This window comes from Lithobates pipiens, unplaced genomic scaffold (genome assembly GCF_037356315.1).
Source record: "Lithobates pipiens isolate NorthernLeopardFrog02 unplaced genomic scaffold, aLitPip1_a1.2 Scaffold_19, whole genome shotgun sequence".
Taxonomy (NCBI): domain Eukaryota; kingdom Metazoa; phylum Chordata; class Amphibia; order Anura; family Ranidae; genus Lithobates; species Lithobates pipiens.
Window position 1 is genome coordinate 161,499,691 of NW_027507764.1, and position 25,427 is coordinate 161,525,117.

The 25,427-nt window shown below is 41.3% G+C and overlaps 1 protein-coding gene across 14 annotated transcripts in view; it reads right to left on the reverse strand.

The window, feature by feature from the left end:
- NEK10 (NIMA related kinase 10) overlaps positions 1–25,427 on the reverse strand; it is a 487,578-nt gene that overhangs the window by 373,683 nt on the left and 88,468 nt on the right. For all 14 annotated transcript variants that reach the window (XR_013277553.1, XR_013277555.1, XR_013277554.1 and 11 more), the window contains 2 exons: positions 22,947–23,033; positions 13,445–13,669 (listed from right to left, as the gene is read on the reverse strand). Coding sequence is in view for 11 of the 14 variants with exons in the window: in XM_077491445.1 (XP_077347571.1) it covers positions 13,445–13,669; positions 22,947–23,033 (312 nt within the window). In the remaining 3 variants the exon portion in view is untranslated. The remainder of the gene's footprint in view (positions 1–13,444; positions 13,670–22,946; positions 23,034–25,427) is intronic.

The following is a 25,427-nucleotide window of genomic DNA, read 5'->3' on the forward strand; positions in this document are numbered from 1 at the left end:
GGGGCCGCTCTCGTCCCCCCCCTCTTTTCCTGCGGCCTGCCAGGTTGCGTGCTCGGATAAAGGGTCTGGTATGGATTTTTAGGGGGAACCCCACGTCAATTTTTTTTTAAATTTGACGCGGGGTTCCCCTTAATATCCATACCAGACCTGAAGGGTCTGGTTATGGATATTTAGGGGGAACCCCACATCAAATTTTTTCTTAAATTTTAGGCAGGGTTCCCCTTAATATCCATACCAGACCTGAAGGGCCTGGTAATTGAATTTGGGGGACCCCCACGCTTTTTTATTTATTTTTTTTTTATTTTTTTTATCAATGACTTTCAATGAGTGTTCTCTGTATTACGGGAGCCGACAATTCATAATAGCTGCGAGTGATTTTAAAGGACTTTTTTTCCTGCATAAATGACACTTTGTGCAGGGACAGTTCTAAGCACCAGAAACATGAGCCCCTTCACAGGCATACTATAGACAACCCCCCCCCTACGAAATTTAAAGGGATATTACACTTTTATTGTTTCACTTTAATCATTATTAAAATCACTGCTCCCGAAAAAACTGGAGTTTTTAAAACTTTTTTTTGCATTGATACATGTCCCCTGGGGCAGGACCCGGGTCCCCAAACACTTTTTAGGACAGTAACTTGCAGAATCTTTTCTCTCTGTCAAATCTTTTTTCTCTGTCGAATATTTTCTCTATATAATCTTGGACTAATAGAGGTAAGGTTAGGCACATTCGACCACAGGTTCTATAGACAGATTGTTATTGTCAGAGTCATGTCGAATCTCCTATTCTATATCGAACTGTTGTAACAATGAAAACGAAAATAAAGCATTTATTTATGTCGGATCTTTCGTTTTTCGGATTTTGTGCTTTCGTTATCGTTTGTCAAAACGAAAACGAAAATAGCTGAAATTCGGACGAAAATGCATTCGGACGAAAACGAATGCACATGTCTAGTAGTCAACAGAGCAGTAACTGATTGCGTTTGTCTGGTTAGGGTTTGCTAGCTGGGTGTTTGATTTCTCGCACCTGCTTCTAGAATATGGGGCAGGGACAGTCAAATGACCAGTATGAATATTTATCATGACTCAACTAATCTTTCAAAGGAGGCATCCAAAAGGTTGCTGGGAGGTGATAAGTAATTGGGAAGCATTTCCAGGGTGTTCTTTCCTCTCCAGGGAGGGTTCCAGTTCTCCTGGGGCTGCTGTTGAGGGCCTGGAGAAGATTACTAATGGATTTTCGATGGAGGGCACTGTCTTGAAGTACTGGTCTGGAGAAGGATCTTTTGTCTCCCTCACTGAGGATGTACCTGAAGAAAACTAGGTGGCAGACAGCTCTTGGGATATTATGAGTAAAACCTGCTGTTGGGACTTTGCCTGCTATTATAAGAATTCCTGTTGAAAATTGGACCTTCTATTAATTGCTACTATCATTTTTTATTATCCTGAAACACCTGAACCACTCTCTTGTTTCAAGTTATTCAGCAATACATTCTAAAAAGACTCCCCATAGATTGAGCCTGTATTGTTGGTGTGCATTGAACTGTGCTTGTGCCTGGCAGCCTCTATACTAGCAAGTTTGACCTGGGTAATCTATTGCAGCCCCTTCGGGGTAGAGCACAACAGATACTGTAGATAGATAGATAGATAGATAGATAGATAGATAGATAGATAGATAGATAGATAGATAGATACACCAACTAACTTCTGTCCAGTAATGCCCCAGACAGCACAAACCAGTGGCCTGTGATTAAGATTACCTGTCATTCTGTATACCTATGGCATCACATTTTTGCATAAGCATCATTTCAAGCTGAATTTGCTTGGTTCATACCATTCTGTTACAAGGATGTCAGTGCAGTGTGTCTGTGACCCTCTCTCAGTGCCCAAAAGTCTCAAGGCACTATTTGCCCCTGTAATGAAGAGGACGGAGACTGTATCTGCTCTACCTACTATCCAATCTCCTGTGTCTGCTTAAACTCAAACCCCCAGAGTGCACTGCATGGCAATGTTGTGCTTGTGAAAGGGGTTGTGTGGGCATTTGGGTGGCAGATTTCAAACAGAAGCCACCAAAAAGAATAAAAACCTGGTTGAGACTGAAACTACCACCCTATATTCCATACTTTAGCTTCACTGTATTTGTCTTACATATATATATATATATATACGCAAGTGCACGTCAAAGCCAAATTATGTCAATAAAGATATAAACATTTTCTATTATTACATATAATAAACAACTTGGGGGAGATTTACTAATACTGAGGCACACAGAATCTGGAGAGTGCAAAATATGGCGCAGCTGTGCATGGTAACCAATCAGCTTATAACTTCAGTTAAGCTTTGACAATAAAACCTTGAAGCTGATTGGTTACTATGTACAACTGCACCAGATTCTGTGTGCACCAGTTAATATCTCTCCCCCTATATCACACAAAATTAATGTAATAATGTCATAATTAAAATGCTTGGCCAAGGAAAAATAAAATAAAACAATCTGAAAACAAGGCCGCTCCTTCTTCCCTGTATCCTTTATCTTGCTCCTTTTTTATCTATATATGGATGACTGTCTTCCAAGTAGGGATGAGCTTCGAGTTCAAAACGAACTCATGTTCGACTCGCAAAAATGCCTGTTCGCCTGTTGACCGAACAACTTGGGGTGTTCGCGGCAAATTTGAAAAGCCACGGAACACCCTGTGCAAGTCTATGGGAGAAATCTAAAGTGCTAATTTTAATTTTTTAATTTTCTAATTTTTTTCGGGAGCAGTGATTTTAATAATGCTTAAAGTGAAACAATAAAAGTGTAATATTCCTTTAAATTTCATATCCGTCGCTGGATAGCAAGAGTGGATTACCACCGCTGGAATCTTTTTTTTTTTTTTTTTTTTTTTTTTCTTTTAATAAAGGACTTTTGCAACGGTGTGTGTCTTTTTTTAACTATTTTTTACACTTTCTTTGTGAAATGGTAGGAATACTTTTGTACCCCCTTACCATTTCAAACAGGGGGGGCGGGATCTGGGGGTCCCCTTGTTAAAGGGGGCTTCCAGATTCTGATAAGCCCCCCACCCACAGACCCCCACAACCACCGGCCAGGGTTATGGGGATGAGGCCCTTGTCCTCATTAACATGGGGACAAGGTGCTTTGGGGGGGACCCCAAAGCATCCTCCCAATGTTGAGGGCATGTGGCCGGGTATGGTTCGGGGGGGGCTCTCTCATCCCCCCTCTTTTCCAGCAGCCTGCCAGGTTGCATGCTCGGATAAAGGGTCTGGTATAGATTTTTAGGGGGAACTCCACGCCGTTTTTTTTTTTATTTGACGCGGGGTTCCCCTTAATATCCATACCAGACCTGAAGGGCCTGGTAATTGAATTTGGGGGAACCCCACGCTTTTTTTTTTTATCAATGACTGTTCTCTGTTTTACGGGAAGCCGACAATTCATTATAGCCACGAGTGATTTTAAATGACTTTTTTTCCTGCAGAAATGACACTTTGTGCAGGGACAGTTCTAAACACGGGAAACATGCGCCCCTTCACAGGCATACTATACACACCCACCAGGTACGAAATTCAAAGGAATATTACACTTTTATTGTTTAATTTTAAGCATTATTAAAATCACTGCTCCTGAAAAAACTGCAGTTTTTAAAACTTTTTTTTGGGGTTGTCCCCAAACCCTTTTTATGACAATAACTTGCATATTAGCCTTTAAAATTAGCACTTTTGATTTTGAACGTTCGAGTCCCATAGACTTTAATAGGGTTCTAAAATTCACACAAAGTTTAGGTCTGTTCGCGTTCTGGTGCGAACCGAACCGGGGGGGGGGGGGTGTTCGGCTCATCCTTACTTCCAAGCATCAATATTTATTTTTCATATGTCTATAACCTTTCCGGCCAATCCCAAAAATTATATTTAAACTTAGAATAACTATCATCCACTTTGTATACTGGAATCCTAGGTTCTGGACGCCATCGTGCGTTTGAAATATTTCAGTTGTATCTTGTATATACTAGCAATATAAATATATAAACACCATACAAGGTTTTCTGTTGAGCTGCAAACCATTGTGCTGGGGGTCTGAATATGGTATATAGTGTTCACAGAGTTTAGTGTATAAAACCTTGAGTGCTGATTTTAATATCCAAAAAACCTCCATATTAGGAGGCCTTAGGAGAGCAAAAGTTTACACATGAAATCACGGAGACACAAAAGTAACATCATTCTGCTCGCAGATATCTGCCACAATTTTTTTCTCTTCCAATGAACACCTCCAAAGCTTTGTTCAGTTGTTGTTTCAACGCACTCCTTTAAACTGAACATACTATATAGAAAGTCACAACAGTGTTACCACCACATTCTGTATATAGTCTTATAAGCTTTTTTTGCTAATATACAAAAGTATATATTATGAAAGTATAATTTTTGGGATTGACCTGAAAGGTTTTTGATGGATGAAGAAGAAATAGTCATGCTCAGAAGATATTTATCCATATATAGAAAAAAAGGAGCAGGATAAATGACACAGGAGAGGAGGAGCTGTCTTATTTTTTTACTGTTATATTTTATTTCTCCATTGCTAGGCATTTTTTTTTAATGATAGCATTAGTCTTTTGTGATTTAGAGTTTGATTTACTAAAGGCAAAAAGACTGTGCACTTTGCAAAATGCAGTTGCACTCTGCAAGTACAATTGTGTCAGAGCTTGGTAAAAGAGGCAAAGCTTCACTTCTCAAAGAATACCCAATCACATGCAAGGAAAATAAAAAAACAGCATTTTTGCTTGGATGAGGGAAGTCATCAGAGTTTCTGCTCATTTACTAAGCTCTGGAGCAACTGCTCTTGCAGAGTGCACAGTCTATTTGCCCTTAGTAAATCAACCCCATAGTGTCTATTATATGTGATAATAAACATTCTTTGTATTATATTTAAATTGACATAATTTGCATTTGAAATGTGCATTTTTTTATATATAAGACAAATACCACGGGGCTACGGTAAAGAATATAAAGCAATAGTTCGAGTCTCAGCCAGGTTTATATTCTTTTTGGTGGATTCAATAATAATATATTTACCGGTAACTCCTCCAGAGCCATTTGTGTACTGTTATGTTTTGACACTTTAGAACCTTGATGACATTTTTCAAAAAACATTTTGAATACATTTCAAAGCATGTAGCTCTAGATCCTGGCTGCTTCCTGCCCCTGCCAGAGCCTCAGGAGACCAGCCCAAGTCCTGGGGGGAGGCGGAGCGTAATTGGTTAGAGAGCATACTGTAAAATGAGCAGTCCCCCTTCACCCTCCACCCTCCTCTCTCCCTTCATTCCTTTCTCTTTCTTTCCCCTCTTTCTCTAACCATTTTGTCTCTCTCTATGCCCCTCCTTTCTCCCCCTCTAACCCCCTCTCTCCCCCCTCTCTCCTCCTCCCTCCCCCCCCCCCTGTCAATTTCTCCCCATCTCTATTTCTCCTTATTTCCTTCTCTATTCCTCTCCTCCATCCCCCCTAGTCTGTGTCCCCCTTTCCCCCCTCCCCCTCTCTTCCCTTCTTTCCCTCCTCCTTACCCCCCTCTTCCTCCATTGCTACCCTTTCTCTCTCCATCCTCTCTCTCTCTACCCCATCTCGCTTCTCTCACCCCTTACTTTTCTCCCTCCTCTCCCCTCTGCCTCTCCCCCCTCCTCCCCCTCCCCACTCTATCCCCTCCCCAACCTTCTTTGTCTGTGCTTTCCCTTTCCCTCTCTCTCCCCTCTCTTTCTCTCTCTACCTCCCGTCTCATCGTGACTGCTGCACTCTATATGCTGTGTTATATGTTACTTACTCCTGACCCCTGAATTCTACACCATATGTTGTATGTTATATAGTCCTGACCAAATTGTTCACTGAAAAGTTGCTGTTTTTTTGTTTTTTTACCAAGCAGAATTTATTTATGAAAATAGCATTATTAAAAGGTACAAATGCAGCGCATAACTGGCACAAGAAGAAAATCAGGGTAACAACATCATGTGGGAAGACAAGTGATACAGCTTTGTCAATAGATTGACAATCCCAAAAACATCTTACTGTAAGACTCCTGGGAGAGAGAGATTCTGCAACCCAAAAACAGCTAAAAGAAGGTGAGAAGTGGATCAGGAGGGGGGTGAGGGGGACAAGAGGGAATGAGAAGAAAGCTTTAAGCAAACAGAGGGACTGGGAATAGAAGAGAAAATAAAAACAAAATTCAACTAAAACTACTGGGCCATCCAGGGAAGCCAAACCCTGACATATTTCCAAGGGCAGCCATGATTTAGATACGTTAACTGATACAGTGGTAATGCAGCATTTATCATAGACTCCCAAGATGATATAGTAGGAGGGGTCACTGAGGTTCATTTACACATTTCCTTTTTGCCGTAATACAGCAAGTACGACATTAACAGTATTGTATGGTGCAGTCATTGGTCATCATTGTGGATACCCAGAAGAGCAAGTTCTGGTGTCACTGGAAAGCCGAGCTGGAGACAGGAATGAATGAGGTCAAAGACCTCCACCCAAAACCTGGAGACTATAGGGCACTACCAAAACATGTGCCCATGGGTACCTGGGTGAAGCAGGCAGCATAAACAAGTAGGAGTATGCACAGGAAAAATCCTGTGTAACCGTACTGATTTGAAATAGACCCTATGGAGAAATTTTGTTTGTATCAATTTATCCCTAGAGGAAATTACCAGTTTAGGACAAGCTTCCAGACAATCATCCCAGTCCTCTCAGTCAAGAGCAGGGATGTCATCCTTCCAGAGATCCCAGAACCATGTCACCTTTGCAGAATCAACACACAGAAGAGCAGCATAGAGAGCAGAAAGAGGCTTACTAAAGTTGGTTTAAGCCAGCAATTCTTTAATCGCGTTGGCTTGGAAGACTGGCACCTGAGGAAACTGTGATCTGGCAGTGTGGCATCCAGCCCGGTAAATAGAATTTCTGCGAGAGTTAAGAAAAGGTCAAAAGGGAACCCACTGGGATAATATCCCAAAAGTCCTAATCCCATGTCTAGCTCAAAGCTGTGGATCTGGGATAGTGCAAAAGTGTTATAGATTAGGGTTCCCCAAAGGGGCTGTGTGGGTGACTATTGATTGACCTGTAGGCACCGACACCTAGCAACCCCCACACTCTAATGCCGTGTACACACGACCGGACTTGCCCACACACGGACTAAAGTCCGTTCATTTTGAACGTGATGAGTTACGACGGGACTAGAAAAGGAAGTCAATTTCGCCGCTTTTAACGGCGAGATTGACACCTTGCGAGCCCCGTTGCCTGGTATGGATTTTAAGGGGAACCCCCTACGCCAAAAAAATGGCATGGGGGTACCCCCAAGGTCCATATCAGACCCTTATCTGAGCACGTGGCCCGGCCAGTCAGGAAAGGAGGTGGGGACAAGCGAGCGCCCCCCCCCCTCCTGAACTGTGCCAGGCCGCATGCCCTCAACATTGGGGGTGAGTGCTTTGGGGAAGGGGGCACTCTGCAGGCCCCCCACCCCAAAGCACCTTGTCCCCATGTTGATGAGGACAAGGGCCTCTTCCAGAAAACCCTGGTCGTTGGTTGTCGGGGTCTGCGGTTGGGGGGCTTATCGTAATCCGTGAACCCACCCCACCCTATGTGAATAAGTATGGGGTACATCGTACCCCTACCCATTCACCTGGGGAAAAAAGTGTCAATAAAAAAACATACTAGACAGGTTTTTAAAGTAGTTTATTAGGCAGCTCTGGGGGTCTTCTTCCGACTTTGGGGATCTTCTTCTGATTTCTCTGTGCTTTCTGGTTCTTCTCCCGCTCTCCCGCCTCTTCTCCCCGTCATGGAACTGTGCCGTCATAAAGAACGGGGTCAATGGGTGACATCACCTGGTGACCCCGCCCCATTCCTTATAAGTTGTTGTGCACCGTGTACACATCATTACAGCGGAGAGAGCGTCGTGACAACATCGGAAGAACAGAAGAAGGAAGAAGAAGAAGAAGACGATGACAATGCCGATGAAGGAGAAGACCTGGCCAACACTAGAAAAGAGCTGGAAGAAGATAGTGTAGGAGCCCGGCAGAAGAACCCGGAGAGCACGGAGAAGAACCGGAGACCAGGAGAAGAGCCCAGAGAGCATGAAAAGGAACCAGAAAGTGCAGAGAAGTCAGAAGAAGACCCCCGAAGTCGGAAAAAGAAGACCCCCGGAGCTGCCTAATAAACTACTTTAAAAACCTGTCTAGTGTGTTTTTTTATTGACACTTTTTTCCCCAGGTGAATGGGTAGGGGTACGATGTACCCCATACTTATTCATATAGGGTGGGGGGGCCAGGATCTGTGGGCCCCCTTATTAAAGTTGTTGGGAAGAGGCCCTTGTCCTCATCAACATGGGGACAAGGTGCTTTGGGATGGGGGGGCCGCAGGGCATAGTACGGTTCAGGAGGGGGAGGGCGCTCGCTCATCCCCACACCCTTTCCTGACCAGCTCAGATAAGGGTCTGGTATGGACCTTGGGGGGACCCCCACGCCGTTTTTTTCGGCATAGGGGATTCCCCCTAAAATCCATACCAGACCCAAGGGACGTTGTCGCATCGAGCTCACTGTGAATGTGTTTTTCCTATTGCAGCGAGGGTGAGATGCGCAGTACTCTGCAGCGAAGAACCAGTGTGATAGGATCGTGCTGGAAACATTCTCGCAGGCAGGTGCTGTAGCTGCCCTTGCGTCGTATTTGGTCCGTTGGACCAGCATACAGACGAATGGGATTCCCGCTAGGAACTGGGCGGGAAAATTTAAAACATGTTCTATTTCTAAAGTCCGTCTGAATTTGGACAGGAAAGGTCTGATGGAGCCCACACACAATCGAATTGTCTGACGGATTTGTTTTTGACCTTTGCTGTCAAAAAGTCCGGTCCTGTGTACGTGGCATAAGTGTAACTTTGGTAGGAGCAGAAAGCACTGCATAAGCTCTGGGGCCTCTATAGACCAAGTTACATCATTCTGAAAGAGAACCCAGAAAGACAGCCTCCAGGCAGACTGCAGCATTGGATCAAGATCCAATAAACCACCAGTAGGCAGTAACCAGGGTACCCCCCCCTATAATACAACTGGAAGTTAGGTAAAGCTAAGCTTTCGCAACAAGACAGGAACTGCTAGGTAGATTTTGCCAATCTGGAAAGGGCCCCATACCAAATAAATGAAGTAATACAACAGTCAATCTCCTGAAAAAAGGTATTCGGTACCAAAACCAGCCAATTCCAAAAAATATACATACATTTTGGCAGGAACATCATCCTAAGGAAATTGACGCGCCCTAAGAGATTGAGCAGGAGATTAGACCAAGAGGCACAACATTCCCAGAGAAGTGAATGAAAGATATATACGTTTTTAGCTATGAAAGCTGACAGTTCTCGGGTCACTTGTACCCCCAAGTATCTAAATGTATGCACCCAGCACAGGTGAGAGGAGCAAGCCACCTACCTAAGAAAGATAGTCAAATAGCGCTTTTGCAAGATAGTGCCTGCTCTCGTATGATGGAATGGAAATTGCAGAAACCCTCCTCCTCATGGGTAAAGGCAGGATATACAAAAAGTGCAAGAAACATTAATAGCATCATACCGTTTTAATTATAAAATCAAGTGATAAAAATGTAGCCAAATGGCTCCTTATATTTAAAAGTGCCTATCCCGGCACTGGGGCTGCTAGCTTGTCAGAAAGAGTGATGTATGGAGTCACCTCTGTGCCCACCTCTGTAGATGGCGTGCTTTCCACCGGCTCAAACCGACAACCAGCCGGACCGGAAATGGCATAGGCAAAAAATTTGACCAGGTACCGCCTAGACGTACGTTTCATTGTTTACGTCTTCAGAAAGTGTGTAATAACTAGAGAGAACTTTGTGCGCAGCCTCAGTCCTGGTCAGGGAACAATACAATCTATATCTCCATTGAATTAATACAAATCTCTAAAAATAAAGAAGGAAGAAAAGAAGAAAAATTCCCTCCCTTTACACCATACATATGTTAAAAACAAATAGTCAAACATTTAGCATTTAATAGTGTACCCCCATTAATACAATAGTAGTGATAAGCCATGTGGTTCCAACAGAATCCTCTAGGTGGTAGCATATATCCCAATAGCAATATACAAATGTGACTTGCATACTGCCTGGGATAGATGCCACCATGGCCACCCGTACTTAAACTAGAATTATGTATGGATAATAGTTAGTAACAACTTTTCCATAAAAAAAGATTATTAGAAATTTATATAATAAACCTTAGTGGTCACGAATTGTTTAGTCATTGGACAAAAAGCAATTTAGGTCTAGCTCTATTCCCAACGGTTGAATACTTCTTAATTTATATATCCACTTGGTTTCATTTTTAGAGATTTCTCTTTTCATATGAGTTCCCCTTCCAATGTTTGGCAATCTTATCAATTCCATAAAAAGTACAAAGTGTAGGGTCACTATTATGATATAATTTAAAATGCCTTGACACACTATGATTTGGAAAGCCTTTCTTAATGTTTGTTAGATGTTCATTTATTCAAATTTTTATTTCTTCGACCTACATATTGGAGGGAACAAGGACATTCCAGTACATAGGTGGCATGATCTGAGTTACACGTGATAAAGGGTTTAATTTTGAAATTCTCTTTACTTACTACAGACTGGAACTGTGAAACCTTCCTGGAGGTTCCCGGTCTTTTCATCATTCTGCAGGCTTTGCACCTAGTGCAGAAATGAAAACCCGATCCATTCAAAAAGGAAGACAGTTTCTTGGGGGTCAGGTACATTCTGAGATATTTTGTTCCTCAACCCTGGAGCTCTCCTATAAATTAATTTAGGCTTAGGCAGAATAGAGGATGATACATCCTTATCTTTTAACAAAATGGGCCAATATTTTTTAATTATGGCTTCAATTTGTTTGTATTGTCTGTTCAAACCTGACACAAACGCCACTTCACCTTTGTATTCAGGTTTGTATTCAGGTTTAGGTTTTGTTATCGGTAGGGATTGTCTGTCCATTGAAGACACTTGTGCTAGCACTTTAGTCAAGGTGTTCTCTCGGTAGCCCTTTTCCAGGAATCTTCAAGTGAGCACCTCGGCCTGGGTCCAAAAATCGGCATCGGCATTTTGAGTCTCATATATTGTCCTTTGGGGACCACTGCCTATCCACTGTGGGTGATGGCAACTGTGTGTTGGCACATAGCCATTCCTATTGGTTACCTTAAAAAAAGGTTTTGGTGTCAAAACTCCTATGATTTATTATCGCCAGGTCCATAAAGTTGACACAAATATTGCTGTATTCTGCCGTAAAACATTAGACCGTATTGGTTATTATTCATTTGTGCTAGACATATTTGAAAACTCGTATCCATACATAATTCTAGGTTTAGTACGGGTGGCCATGGTGACATCTATCCCAGGCAGTATGCAATTCCCATTTGCATATTGCTATTTGGATATATGCTACCACCTAGAGTATTCTGTTGGAACCACATGGCTTATCACTACTATTGTATTAATGGGGGTTATGCTATTAAATGCTAAATGTTTGACTATTCATTTTTCATATATGTATGGTGTAAAGGGAGGGAATTTTTCTTCTTTTCTTCCTTCTTTATTTTTAGCGATTTGTATTAATCCAATGGAGATATAGATTGTATTGTTCCGTGACCAGGACTGAGGCTGCGCACAAAGTTCTCTCTAGCACTTATTCACACTATAAAAACGTGACCAAGTACACTTCCTGAAGACGTAAACAATGAAACGTACGTCGAGGCGGTACCTGGTCACTTTTTTTTTTGCCTATGCCATTTCCAGTCCGGCTGGTTGTCGGTGGAACGCACTGAGGTGGGCACGGAGGTGACTCCATACATCACTCTTTCTGACAAGCCAGCAGCCCCAGTGCCAGGATAGGCACTTTTAAATGTAAGGAGCCATTTGGCTACATTTTTATCACTTTATTATATCATTAAAACGGATTCCTGAAATTTCCATTCCATCATATGTGAGCAGGCACTATCTTGCAAAAGCGCTGTTTGACTATTTTTCTTAGGAAAGAAGTCAAAATGGTCTGGTAAGCAGATCACTTATCCATTCACTTTTGGGTGTCCAATTTTCCTAATTTTGGTGAAGGATCACCTAATCTTTGTTGGAAGACATCATTATATTTGGAAGATTGATGTTTTTTTCATTTGTTTTTTTGTGGACTTATATGAGCATTTTTTTCCACTGATGTGGTTTTATGTTTGATTTGACACTTTGTTGGGACTTTATTTACTCACATATCTTTTGTCCAGGTGGACGATCTGAATCATTTTTATGTATTTTTTTTAATTTTTACATATTGTTTAAATATCAATTGTTTTAGTTTCTAAAATAAGTTGCTGTCATATATTAGGTTTTAAAAAACATGCACCCTAGTAGTAAATTAGTAAATCTTTAATATTTTGTCAGTGAAAAAAAATTGTGGGGGGGGGGGGGGGGGTTAGCCCCTATGCTCTGTTATAATAATACGTACTGCTAATTATCATAGTTTAAGTATTTTTAAAAATGGTTCCCCATATCCATATTAGTAAAAGAATAACTCATTTCTTGTTGAGAAAAAAAACATTCCTCTCTGGGCGATCTATGTACATTGCAGGGATTTTAACAAACTTTGTTGCAGATTCATACCTTTTGTTAATCTGAAGAAATCCCTGTGTGTTTGTCTTTGCCCATGTTCTGAGTGAGTCTAATGGGAGAGGTTTCTAATGTGGGAAAACTGCAGGGTCTGCATCCCTTTAGACGTAATTTCCTATTGGGAGTATCACACCAAAAATGACATTCAGGGGATGTCTGAAATCTGACTTCTATCTTAGAGCAGACTTCTAGGAAAGTCAGTGAGCCAATCACACAAGCAGGAAATGACATATCTGGAGGGCATTCTGTACACATTATGTGTGCAGAACACCTCCAGGTAGCTATATTGTGTTGCATTTTAAAGAAAATTACAGAGCTGCAGATTGAAAAGGAAAGGCAAATTTAAATAACATTCAATCACAAAATCTGACTTGCGTCGCAATTGTATATGCTATATTTTTTTTAATTAGATTTTTTTTCCCCCACAAAAGTGGGGTTATCTTTTAAATAAGATTGTGGCTGAAGAGATTTCCAGGGTTGCAAACTGTGGACATTTGGCAGCTAAGGTTCAATGGAAATTGCTCTAGTAGATTTCACTTTATCACGTGTAGAGGGAGCCCTGCATCAGGTAGCAAAATGTACTGATAACAAAGAAAACTTTGTTTTTGAATAGCCAGTGGTTCCTGTACTGATGAATACATGGCAATAAACAGTAGAGGAAGATAAAAACAAGGGCCATTTTAATAAAGGTGACAAGCCAGGTAACTGGTATTTCATACTGAAAGCATGAAATTTTATGTGCCTTCTATTTAATGTACAAGTCTGTAAAAAAACTAATTTCTACATACCCCTTTAAAATATGGAGCAGCTGTTTGACTCCTCCCCAGGTACGGATCTCCACACTTATTTCAGGGTCTTCACAGATCTGAACCAATACCCAAACCACGCTCCACAGAAGCTTTAGGTGATCGGAGTGAAGCAAACTAAGCAGTGTGGGAACACCATCATAAATTTTGACTTGTTCTTTTACCTCAGACTCTGAACAAAGAAGTCGTAAAAGCTCTGCTGAAAGTCTGGAAAATGGACAAAAGTATACATTATGTCAGTAGTATAATACTAAAGGAGGATGCATTCTTTAGCATTTGATTACAATTCTGTTAGTTTGAGTAAGATATAATGAACAATCAATTAAACATTACAAGTGTTAGCCCTTGTACACACGGTCGGACATTCCGACAACAAAATCCGTCTGATTTTGTCAGACGGATTTTGTCCGAAACTGGTGTTGCATACACACGGTCGGACAAAGTTGTCGGAAAATCTGATTGTTCGTAACGTGGTGACGTTATTTAGTTACGACGGGACTACGTTCAGGCTAGTAGCTAATAGCTTTGGCCTAGGAATTTGATCTGAGCATGTGTGGCACTTGTCCGATCGGCATTCTCTACAAACGATCGGACAAAGTCCGATTGGATCATGTTGTCAGAAAATTTTTATATCCAGCTCTCAAACTTTGTTGGTCGGACATTCCGATGGAAAAAGTCAGATGAAGCCCACACATGGTCGGATTATCCGACAACACGGTCCGATCGGATATTTTCCATCGGAATGTCCGACCGTGTGTACAAGGGCTTAAAGTCAAAATCCAGTCAAACCTTAATCATAGATACAAAGAAGAAAGGTTAGCAGCCCTATTTTGTTCTTGTGTACTAGTTTGGAAGATTTTTCCTGACTTCCTGTCTATTTGATCTGTGCTAGACAGAATAGGAAGTGAAAGTAAACATGCTTAAAGGGAAAACAGACAGCAAAACAATTTATCATATTTATTTATATATTTATATTTATTTATATATTATATATACCACATTTATCGGCGTATAACACATACTTTCCCCCCCTGAAAATAGAGTGCAAATAATGCGTGCATGTTATATGTGATATTTTTAAAAAAGCCATTGGGGAGGGCGCAAGGCAGGGCCGTTCTTGGGTGGGCCGCGCCCAGAGGCGGGGGGCATCTAGGGCTGGGCTTAGGGGAAGGGGGGGCAAGCATCACTGGATTACACAGAGCAGGGATATCCGGATTACCCAGCGGTCACTGTCATATGAAGTCCTGTCTCCTGGACCAACTCCTATGATAGACAGCACACTGGTCCAATGCAAGGAACGTTTAATGTCTATCATAAGAACTGATCCAGAAAGTGGGACTTCATATGACAGTGACCGTTGAGGAAGCAGGAGATCCCCACTCTGTGTAATTCAGTGGCTCTCCTCTCTCTAATCCCTGCACTAATAGGCACTGGTAAGGCTGCGCTAATGGGCACTGATCAGGCTGCATTTATTTACACTGGTGAGGCTGCATTCATGGAAACTGGTGAGGCTGTATTGATGAGCACTGACCAGGCTCCATTCATGGACACTGGTGAGGCTGCATTGATTGACACTGTTGAGGCTGCACTCATGGACACTGGTGAGGCTGCATTCATGGACACTGCTGAGGCTGTATTCATGGGCACTAGTGAGGCTGCATTAATGGGCACTGATCAGGCTGCATTGATGGGCACTGGTGAGGCTGCATTCATGGACACTGGTGAGGCTGCATTCATGGGCACTGGTGAGGCTGCATTCATGGGCACTGGTGAGGCTGCATTCATGGGCACTGGTGAGGCTGCATTCATGGAAACTGGTGAGGCTGCTTTCATGGACACTGGTGAGGCTGCACTCATGGGAACTGGTGAGGTTGCATTTGATGAGTTCTTAGCTACCCTTATTTTGCTTCAATTTTTTTATTTAAATTTTAAAGCGCAAGTTAATCTTTACAGAAAATCTGTAAGTTTAATTTACAATTTACACCCCCCCCCCCCCCACCGTCCCACTAACCTGGAGCCCAGCAATACCACGCACTGACAGCTCCTATCGCCACTGTACTGGTCCAGGAAGTTGAAATCCCCATGCCTTTCTCTCCTCTTTGCCTACGGTGATAAGATGGGCTACACGGGTTCTGATTGGTTGGTGGAGGGGATTTCTAAACCCCGGATAGGTGAGGCGGCAACCCAGTGTGTCAGTGCGGGTGATTGCCACGCTCCAGGTCAGCAGGACTGGGGAGTGATGAGGGGGTCCTGTGTAAGTTCACCTTACAGATTTGTCTGTAAAGGTGAACTTACCCTTTAAGTTTTTTTCCTGAAATGTCCCTCTTAAAATTGCATTCTAAAAGTGTATTCTATAAGCCGATAAATATGGTAATTATATTATTTATAATTTAGTGCTTTTTTAATAAAAATTGCTACACCATGATGGCATTTTGGGCCCCTCTCTATACTAACTGTATGGACATAAAGCACACTGACTATTGTCCATTGACCTGTGGACCAGTGATTACAGCACTGAGAGATCTCCCTAAGCATAGGCTTAAGTGGTCAACATAATCTGGTGAGTGCAATTCCAGGTGGAGGCACTAGCGGTGGAGGCTTTGGTGTGATAGTGGAGTGTCCACAGGGACATGACAACCTACAAAAAAAATAAGTTGGATGATCTTGAAAATCGTTCCAAAAGGACCAACCTCTGTTGGATTTTCTGAAAAGTCTTAAGGGACTATCCCTGAACTTTTCCCTAAACAATGGCTCTTTTTTGGGAATGAATGTGCATATCACACACCACCAAGACATCTACTTCTGGGGCTTAACCTTTGGCCCAATTATTACCAGAATCCTGAATTTCAGGCATAAAGTTGCTATTCTCCATGGCACAAGCACTGCAGGAGAGCTCCCTGTTAATAACAATGGCATCATAATCATTCCTGATTTCTCATCAGGCATACTGTATGATGCCAAAGTGACCCCTTCTTAGCTGTCAAAAAGCCATTTAAGAGACAGAAGACAGTCATATTACATATTCTAGTTATAAGAAAAAACCCACTTGAATCCACTTAATATGTATAATATCAAAAAATAAAAGATCAAACGTTTTGTCAACATGACCGGCTATCTCCCAAGCAGAAAAAACTATATATAGAAAAAAGAAGGAAATGAGACCACAGCAGTCCCAGGAATGCAATCAAAGGGAGAATCAACAATGTGATTTGATCAATTATATGGTTAACTTTACTGAAAAATGCACAATAATTAAAGAGAATCCCACATATGTGGCACAAGGCCACACAAGTGGGACCCGTTCCTCAACAATACCTACTGACAATAGTAAAACATTACAAACTGTAGAAAAAAACAACGTTGTATCATTAAAAATAGATGCTGACAATGAACCCTCCCCCACTGTCCCGGAGCTTAAAACTTCCTTGTACCAAGAAAAACCTAAAGCGTAGTTATAGAGAGTAATCAAATCAATCAAAATGTCAAATGACATAGCAATGCTATAGATGCTGGCAGCCACCCCCCTTGCTCTTGAGCGGCTCCCTACCGCTGATAGCAAGGTGATTCCTTGCAGTGGAATACCGAAGGCAAAAGCGCTGGTACAGACTTAATAGAGAGTGCCCTCTGCTGGTTGAACGTAGCTGAGTGACCTGTACAGTGAACTGGATGTAATTAGATCAACTGCTCTCCATGCGGACAAGTGGTCACTCTGCCGGACAAATGGAATTCACTCCGACCATAGCCTGTCTCTGTCTGCTTGATTTGTCCAAATCTGATGTGTGAAAGACGCCTTCTGGCCAAGCAGCTACAGTAAACGGAAAGGTAAGAACCCTGTGTGGACTGGTATATTTTCTTTACATAAGCTTCCAAGTCTGTTGACATGCTATAGACTAACGGCCGATATGTGCAATAATTGATATGAGATGGCTCCGGGTTCCATATAATCAGCATTGATCCTTGCAGTTCCTTGCACCAACTGAACCAAACTTCCTTTGTCTGGGTGTGTTCTGCTTTATCACTGAATAACTGGAGATCTTTATGCTGAATTATGCACGGATAAACGGGTATTTGATCTATACCCATGCCGGCAGGATTATTATTACCATCCTTATATGTTTCAACAGCATGAGAGCAGCTGCATCGGGCAATAGCTCCCTGTTTGTTCCCATTGACACTTTTATTTAGATTATTCAAGCCCTAGTTAGGGCATAAGTCTTTATAAGCGATCTGGGACAATCGCTTTAGGTTTTTATTGGCTCATGGAAGTTTTAAGCTCGGGGACAGTGGGGGAGGTTTCATTGTCAGCATCTATTTTTAATGATACAACGTTGTTTTTTTCTACGGTTTGTAATGTTTTACTATTGTCAGTAGGTATCATGGAGGAACGGGTCCCACTTGTGTGGCCTTGTGCCACATATGTGGGATTCTCTTTAATTATTGTGCATTTTTCAATAAAGTTAACCATATAATTGATCAAATCATGTTGCTGATTCTCCCTTTGATTGCATTCCTGAGACTACTGTGGTCTCATTTCCTTCTTTTTTCTATATTACATGTTCTATCCTGCCATGCCCTGAGTTGAGTCTGGCCCTGAAAAGGCGTGTATACTTTTTTTTGCACACAAATATTCCCTGTGTAGCAGGTACCAGGAGACCACTTACAAAATAACGAAACACTGGTACAGGACTTCATCAGTTCTTGCCAAATTGTTCCCTCAACAGAGTGATTGCTGTTGGAGATGTGTTTCATCTGAGGGCACTCTCTTACACATTTTTTTGGGAGTACCCTGAACTGTGCACATTCTTGCAACCTGTACTTCAGCTGATCCACAAATCTACTGACATTTATTTGCAGGACAACCCGGCTACAATATTACTTAATCTCACTCCGCTATCAAAGAAACTATACCATAAATCTCTACTTAAGCACTTGTTAAACGTAGCACAAGCTTGTATCCCTAACATGTGGAAACAGCAAACTACTCCAACGGTTGTGCAATGGCTCAAAAGGGTGAATGATATCTAACAACTGGAGGACCTGACCTCAGCCCTTCAAAACCAGACAGAGGAACGAAAGACCAGGTGGTTCTATTGGAATCTCTTCCATTTCTCTGAGGAATACCTGCAACAGCTCTATATTGCATCATGATACTGAATCCTGTCTTTCTGACTCCCCCAGTGGGGACCTCCTTTTCCCTCTTACCCCCCCCCCCCCTTTTTTTTCCTTCTCTCTTCTCTTTTCTTCTCTTGTTTTTCTTTTCTTTTCCGTACTACACTCTTTTCTATAATATATGCAGTCAATATTTTTCTTGTTATCTGCTGCAATCCTCTAGACAAAAAAAAAAAAATCACCTATGAACTAAGAAATAAACTTCAGAACTTTGAAAAAATATGAGGCCCTTTGCTTTACTCAATACAAATAGTTTGTGACTTGACTATTAGCTATGAAGTTTCTTTGAAGATCGCTCCCTTTGTAATACTTCTTGTCTCACTTACCAGAAGTTCTATATATTGTAGAAGCTATGCGTATCTTGTATTTCTGCTTCTTGCTGCTAGGGAACAGAGTACCGATGAACAGCAAGAGACATGTATTCTTACTTCAATCTTGTATTTTTTTCACATCTGTGCAATAATCCTCTATTAAACAACTCAAGCTTCCTGTTATAATGACCAATCACTCCTGTTCTCTATCCTTGTGCGGGGTGCCTGGTCTGCCTCCTGTAGTTTTGTAGTTTTATGTGGACAGCCTGTAATAGGAAGGCATGCTGAGTCTCTTCTACAGCCCTTCTCCCAACTAGGGTTGCCACGACAGTACAGGTTTTGAATCATGTGCCCTGCTTTCAGTCTCCTGGAAACCTGGACATATTATTCAAACTGCACTGTGTTTCCCACCATTGCTGCCTAATGGGGAGGAGAGGATGTAGTTCCCCCAGTAAAGAGAGGAGGCAGGGCTGTGTCTCTGATTGCACAGTACTCGCATCTGTACATTGTGCTGCATTGCACAGTATTTGCATCTGTACAGTGTGCTGTATCGCACAGTATTTGCCTCTGTACAGTGTGCTGCATCTCACAATATTTGCATCTGTATATTGTGCTGCATCGCACAGTATTTGCATCTGTACAGTATATTGTACTGCATTGCACAGCACTCACACCAACACATTGTTCCACATCGCACAGTACTTCCCATACTCCTGCCCTATACACACTATATTACATAATTCTCACCAAAGTGTTTAAGTTTCTGGTCAAGCAGTCCATGACTATTTTAATGAAGGTCTTTTTTACAGTAGGCTCAGATAAAATATTAGCGCTCTGACTATTTTCAGTGTATGCTAAACCATATGTAATAAAAGAGTTTTATTTTATTTTTTAAATGATTGCACTGAGGTTTATAGATGTCTGTGAGACTCTTAGCTACATAGTAATATAGTTAGTCCGGTTGAAAGAAGACACAAGTCCATCTAGTTCAACCAAAAAATAAATAAATACAATCCAATATACAGGCAGTCTCCTAGTTACAAACATCTGACTTACAAACGACTCCTACTTACAAACGGAGGGAGGAAACAGGAAGTCCCTAGGAAGGGAAATTCACTCCTGTAAGCCCTTGTACACACGATCAGACATTCCGACAACAAAATCCATCGGATTTTGTCCGAAAACTTGTGTTGCATACACACGGTCGGACACAGTTGTCAGAAAATCCGATCATACATAACGTGATGACGATATTTCGTTACGACGGGACTATGTTCAGGCTAGTAGCCAATAGCTTTGGTCTAGGAATTTGATCTGAGCATGCGTGGCACTTTGTCGGTTCGGAATTCTCTACACAAAATCAGACAAAGTCCAAACGGATCATGTTGTCGGAAAGTTTTATAGCCCAGTTCTAAAACTTTGTCCGTCGGATATTCCGATGGAAACAGTCCGATGGAGCCCACACACAGTCGGATTATCCGACAACACAGTCCGAACGGACATTTTCCGTCAGAATGTCCGACCGTGTGTACAAGGGCTAAGAGTTATTATGGGAAAAAGGTGCTGCCCCTGATGCTTTATCACCAAGGCTTGTTTCCACAACAACCCAAAATTTTCAAAATCCAATTGTCATTGGGACAGAAAGTGAGGTGAAATCTTCTGAACAGGGACACAGACAGCAAAACAAACGTTACAGGGGTGTTAACCTTTCCCTATGCTATCCAAAAAGCTTAAAAATTGTTTTTTTGGGCTGGAGCTACACTTAAAAAATTTACCTGTTACGACTTACAATGGATTCAACTTAAGAACAAACCTACAGACCCTATCTTGTTTGTAACCCAGGGACCGCATGTACACAATCCTTCACCCACAGTTGATCCAGAGAAAGGCAACAAAAACCCCAGCAAAGCATGCTCCAATTTGCTACAGCAGAATTCCACAAAATTCCTTCCTGATCCCCCGAGAGACAATCAGATTTTCCCTGGGTCAACATTACCTATAAATGTTAGTACCCAGTTATATTATGTACTTGTACTCTTACTTGTGGCACAGCAAGCTAAGCATATCTTAGGGGTACAAGAAAGCTTTTTTTTTTATTTAACCATGCCACTATGCGCGCTGCATTACCACTCTCACCAATTTCTAAAATGCTGTATTTGTACATTTTAATTGTCAGTATAAAGGAATAGCAGTGGTAAAAAAAAAAAAAAGAAAGAAAAGAAAGCACTTGTGAGTTTAGCTAATCTTTTTTCGCATAATTTTCCTTTAAGGGGGCATGGCGGGGGCGTGTCCTATACCTACATACTTTTGCTAATAGGGGTCCCTCGTTCCTGTCTCAAAAAGTTGGGAGGTATGGCAAAGGCTTTTGGTGATATTTGACAATGACAAATGGCAATGTTGCTGGATCCACCAAATCCTGTATTTGTTTTATCAAATAAAGAAAAGCTATATTACAAAGGACATTGTATTTTCTGTAACAGAGTAGATGTATGAATGTGCAGTCCACAAATTGACAACAGGCTCAGTTTTAGCAGAGTGAAAACTAACACATTGATCATTTTCATAGCTTTCCCTGTTCTTATGAAAACTGTAATAGGAAAGGAGGATCCAGGATCCTGGAACACTTTTCCCTGCTGAAAATATTACCATGAAACATAAACAGGTTATGACGTATCTGAAATATTCACATTCAGAGATGTATCCTAGCAAAGGCCAAATACAGTAAACTACAGGTAGATGAATGATACTTAAATAGATTATCTCCATTAGTTTATTGCCCAGATTAAAAACAGTTTATCACTAGATTTTTATTCTGCTCTGACTTTGAGATAGTCTGACCTGTCCTTTGACCAATGAAAACAATCCCAGTGTGACATAAATTCCTTTTCCTGCTGCTGTAATCACCATGTCGTATGTCACAAGTTGGATGGTTAGGACGAGGATCTGACTTTGATCCAGCTTCAATGATATTGAATAGGCTTAAAACAAACCAAAGTCGGACAAAAGTAGTGCAAAAACCTTTTTCAAAGTTGGACCGACTTGTGTCAGACCAGTTAAGATGGCTCTCATAGGGAACCACTGATTTGTACACGTCAAGCGACATGTGCTCCCAAAGTCAGTTCATATGTCACACCAGTGTGAACCAGGTCTAAGCCCTTGTACACACGGTCGGATATTCCGACAACCAAATCCATCGGATTTTTTCAGACGGATTTTGTCCGAAACTGTTGCATACACACGGTCGGACAAAGTTGTCGGAAAATCCGATCGTTCAGAACGTGATGACGTAATTTCGTTACGACGGGACTACGTTCATGTTAGTAGCCAATAGCTTTGGTGTAGGAATTTGATCTGAGCATGCATGGCACTTTGTCCGATCGGAATTCTCTACACATGATCGGACAAAGTCCGATTGGATCATGTTGTCGGAAAATTTTACAGACAAGTTGGAAAACTTGGTCCGTCGGATACTCCAATGGAAACAGCCCGATGGAGACCACACACAGTCGGATTATCCGACAAAACGGTCCGATCGGACACATTCCGTCAGAATCTCCAACTGTGTGTACAAGGGCTTAGACAGGTTAGACAAGTGTTAAAACCCTCATCAAGTTATTATTGCTGTATTTGGCCCAAGCTAGTGAGCATTACTCTTTCTACAGTATTTATCCTAGCAATCACTGTTAGAGAGATTTCTTATCATCTCCTGTTCTCTTCAGGGCAGGAAGTGAAGGTAAATTTCCCAATGGGAGACACAAAAAACCCTGATAGGGGGTTTAACCTTTCCTTACGCAATCCAAGAAAAAAAGTGCATTATATATAATTTGTTTCCAAAACGACATCTAATGGGTTGTATTAAAGATCCTGTGGTATAAGAATGCTAGCTCTTTCAGGGCTATAGAATTTATACATGAATTTTATATAGAAATAAAATAATATAAAATAGATTTTAGTGAAGTTCAGTGCCTGCAGAATATAAACATGTCTTTAACTCTATTACTAACCTTCTAGAAAGCAGATCATATTCATGCAATATAATCATAAGACTTTCAACCAAGCTGAGTTCACTTATTGCAGATCTGCACTCTGGGCTGCGTAGTAACACAAAAAAATCAGTAATTAATAAACAGTAAATTAATATGTCAAAAAGTGTTTATGATACAGTGTAATATATTACCCACTGAGCACAACTGAATTTCAAACTGTCCACTGTGCGTAATTCAATAAATGAAGGTTCTGCTTGCTTTATGTTAATTCTGTACCACACAGGAATTAATCTGACATAAGAAATTGACTGTGCTCATGAATGAAACTTTCCATATTTTCCTAAAGTTTAAAAACCTTTGCGACTTTTTTTGCCAATGAACATTGATCACATTTTAAAATAGAAACTATTTTAGATGGTTCAGCATTTGCCATATGGAGCTTTGCTTAAATGTCTGCTCAACCTCCATGGTGAAGGATGAAAAGGGTGCTGCTCATGAAAGTTAGTCCTTGCTTTGGCATATCTGTATAAGTCTATACAAGAAACGACACATAGGAGGGGTCTTCAAAAACGTTTATATTTTTGTTGGCGGAAGGAGTAGTAATTGGTCTTGTCTGAGAGTGTCATGTGACTAGTCTGCCTGGCAAGCCAGCTGACCTTGCAGTTTAGTGTAAGAGTTGTCACGCTGTGATGAAGAAGCCTGAGAAACGTATAAAAAAAGTGCGGAAATTTTTTGAAGAGACCTTGTGGTAATGTCAGTCCTCAAAGATGTTTATTTAGGACATCTACACTGATAGTCCCTGCCTGTAGCCAGACCCCTCTGAACTGTTTTGTCCTGATTGGGCTTAGTCGTAAAGGTAATCTTTGATAGACATAGTAGATTAGTGCCTATGATTAAGCCCAATCAGGGCAAACGGTGTCAAGTGTAAACTTCTCTTTAAAGACCGAGGTCATTAGTGTGCAACCTTTCTTGCACTGACTTTTTTAGATGGGTGTTTGCAATTATCATAAATCTCTTTTGTTGGCCATATAATTTCTAGTATGTTGACTAGGATGTAAAACTGGATATGCATACATATTCAAAAGGGTAGTATAACATTCAATGACAATAAAAGTACAATACTATAGTCCCAATAACTTGATTAATTTCCAATGCGATAATCAGAACAGCAGAAGAATAATAGATTTGCTACTATGGGTAACTACCGTATACACACCACCATTACAATTTGCTTTACATTTTCAAATTACCCCAATGATGTCAGGGTTATTATATACTTTATATACACAGTGCCTTGAAAAAGTATTCACACCCCTTGAAATTTTCCACATTTTGTCTTGTTACATCCAAAAACGTAAACTTATTTTATTAGAATTTTATATGATAGACCAACACAAAGTGGCACATAATTGTTGTGAACAAATAAATATATGAAAAGTGTTGCATGCATTTGTATTTAGCCCCCTTTACTCTGATACCCCTAACTAAAATCTAGTGGAACCATTTGCCTTCAGAAGTCACCTAATTAGTAAATAGAGTCCACCTGTGTGCAATTTAATCTCAGTATAAATATAGCTGTTCTGTTAAGCCCTCATAGATGTTTTAGGGAACCTTAGTATATAAACAGCATCATGAAGGCCAAGGAACACACCAGACAGCTCAGGGATAAAGTTGTGAAGAAGTTTAAAGCAGGGTTAGGTTTTAAAAAAATAACCCAAGCTTTGAACATCTCACAGAGCACTGTTAAATCCCTCATCTGAAAATGGAAAGAGTATGGCACAACTGCAAATCTACAAAGACATGGCCGTCCACCTAAACTGATAGGCCGGACAAGGAGAGCATTAAACAGAGAAGCAGCCAGGAGGCCCATAGTAACTCTGGAGGAGCTGCAGAGATCCACAGCTCAGGTGGGAGAATCTATTCACAGGACAACTTTTAGTTGTGCACACCACAAATCTGGCCTTTATGGAAGTGTGGCAAGAAGAAAGCCATTGTTGACAGAAAGCCATAAGAAGTTCCGTTTGCACTTTGCGAGAAGCTATGTGGGGGACACAGCAAACATGTGGATGAAGGTGCTCTCGTCAGATGAGACCAAAATTGAACATTTTGGGCTAAAAGCAAAACGCTATGTGTGGAGGAAAACTAACACTACACATAACCCTGAACACACCATCCCCACTGTGAAACATGGTGGTGGCAGCATCATGTTGCGGGGATGCTTTTCTTCAGCAGGGACAGGGAAGCTGATCAGAGTTGATGGGAAGATGGATGGAGACAAATACAGGGCAATCTTACAAGAAAATCTGTTAGAGTCTGCAAAAGACTTGAGACAGGGGTGGAGGTTCACCTTTTAGCAGGGCAATGACCCTAAACATACAGCCAAAGCTACAATGGGATGGTTTAGATCCAAGAATATTCATGTGTTAGAATGGCCCAGTCAAAGTCCAGACCTAAATCCAATTTACAATCTGTGGCAAGACTTGAAAATTGCTGTTCACA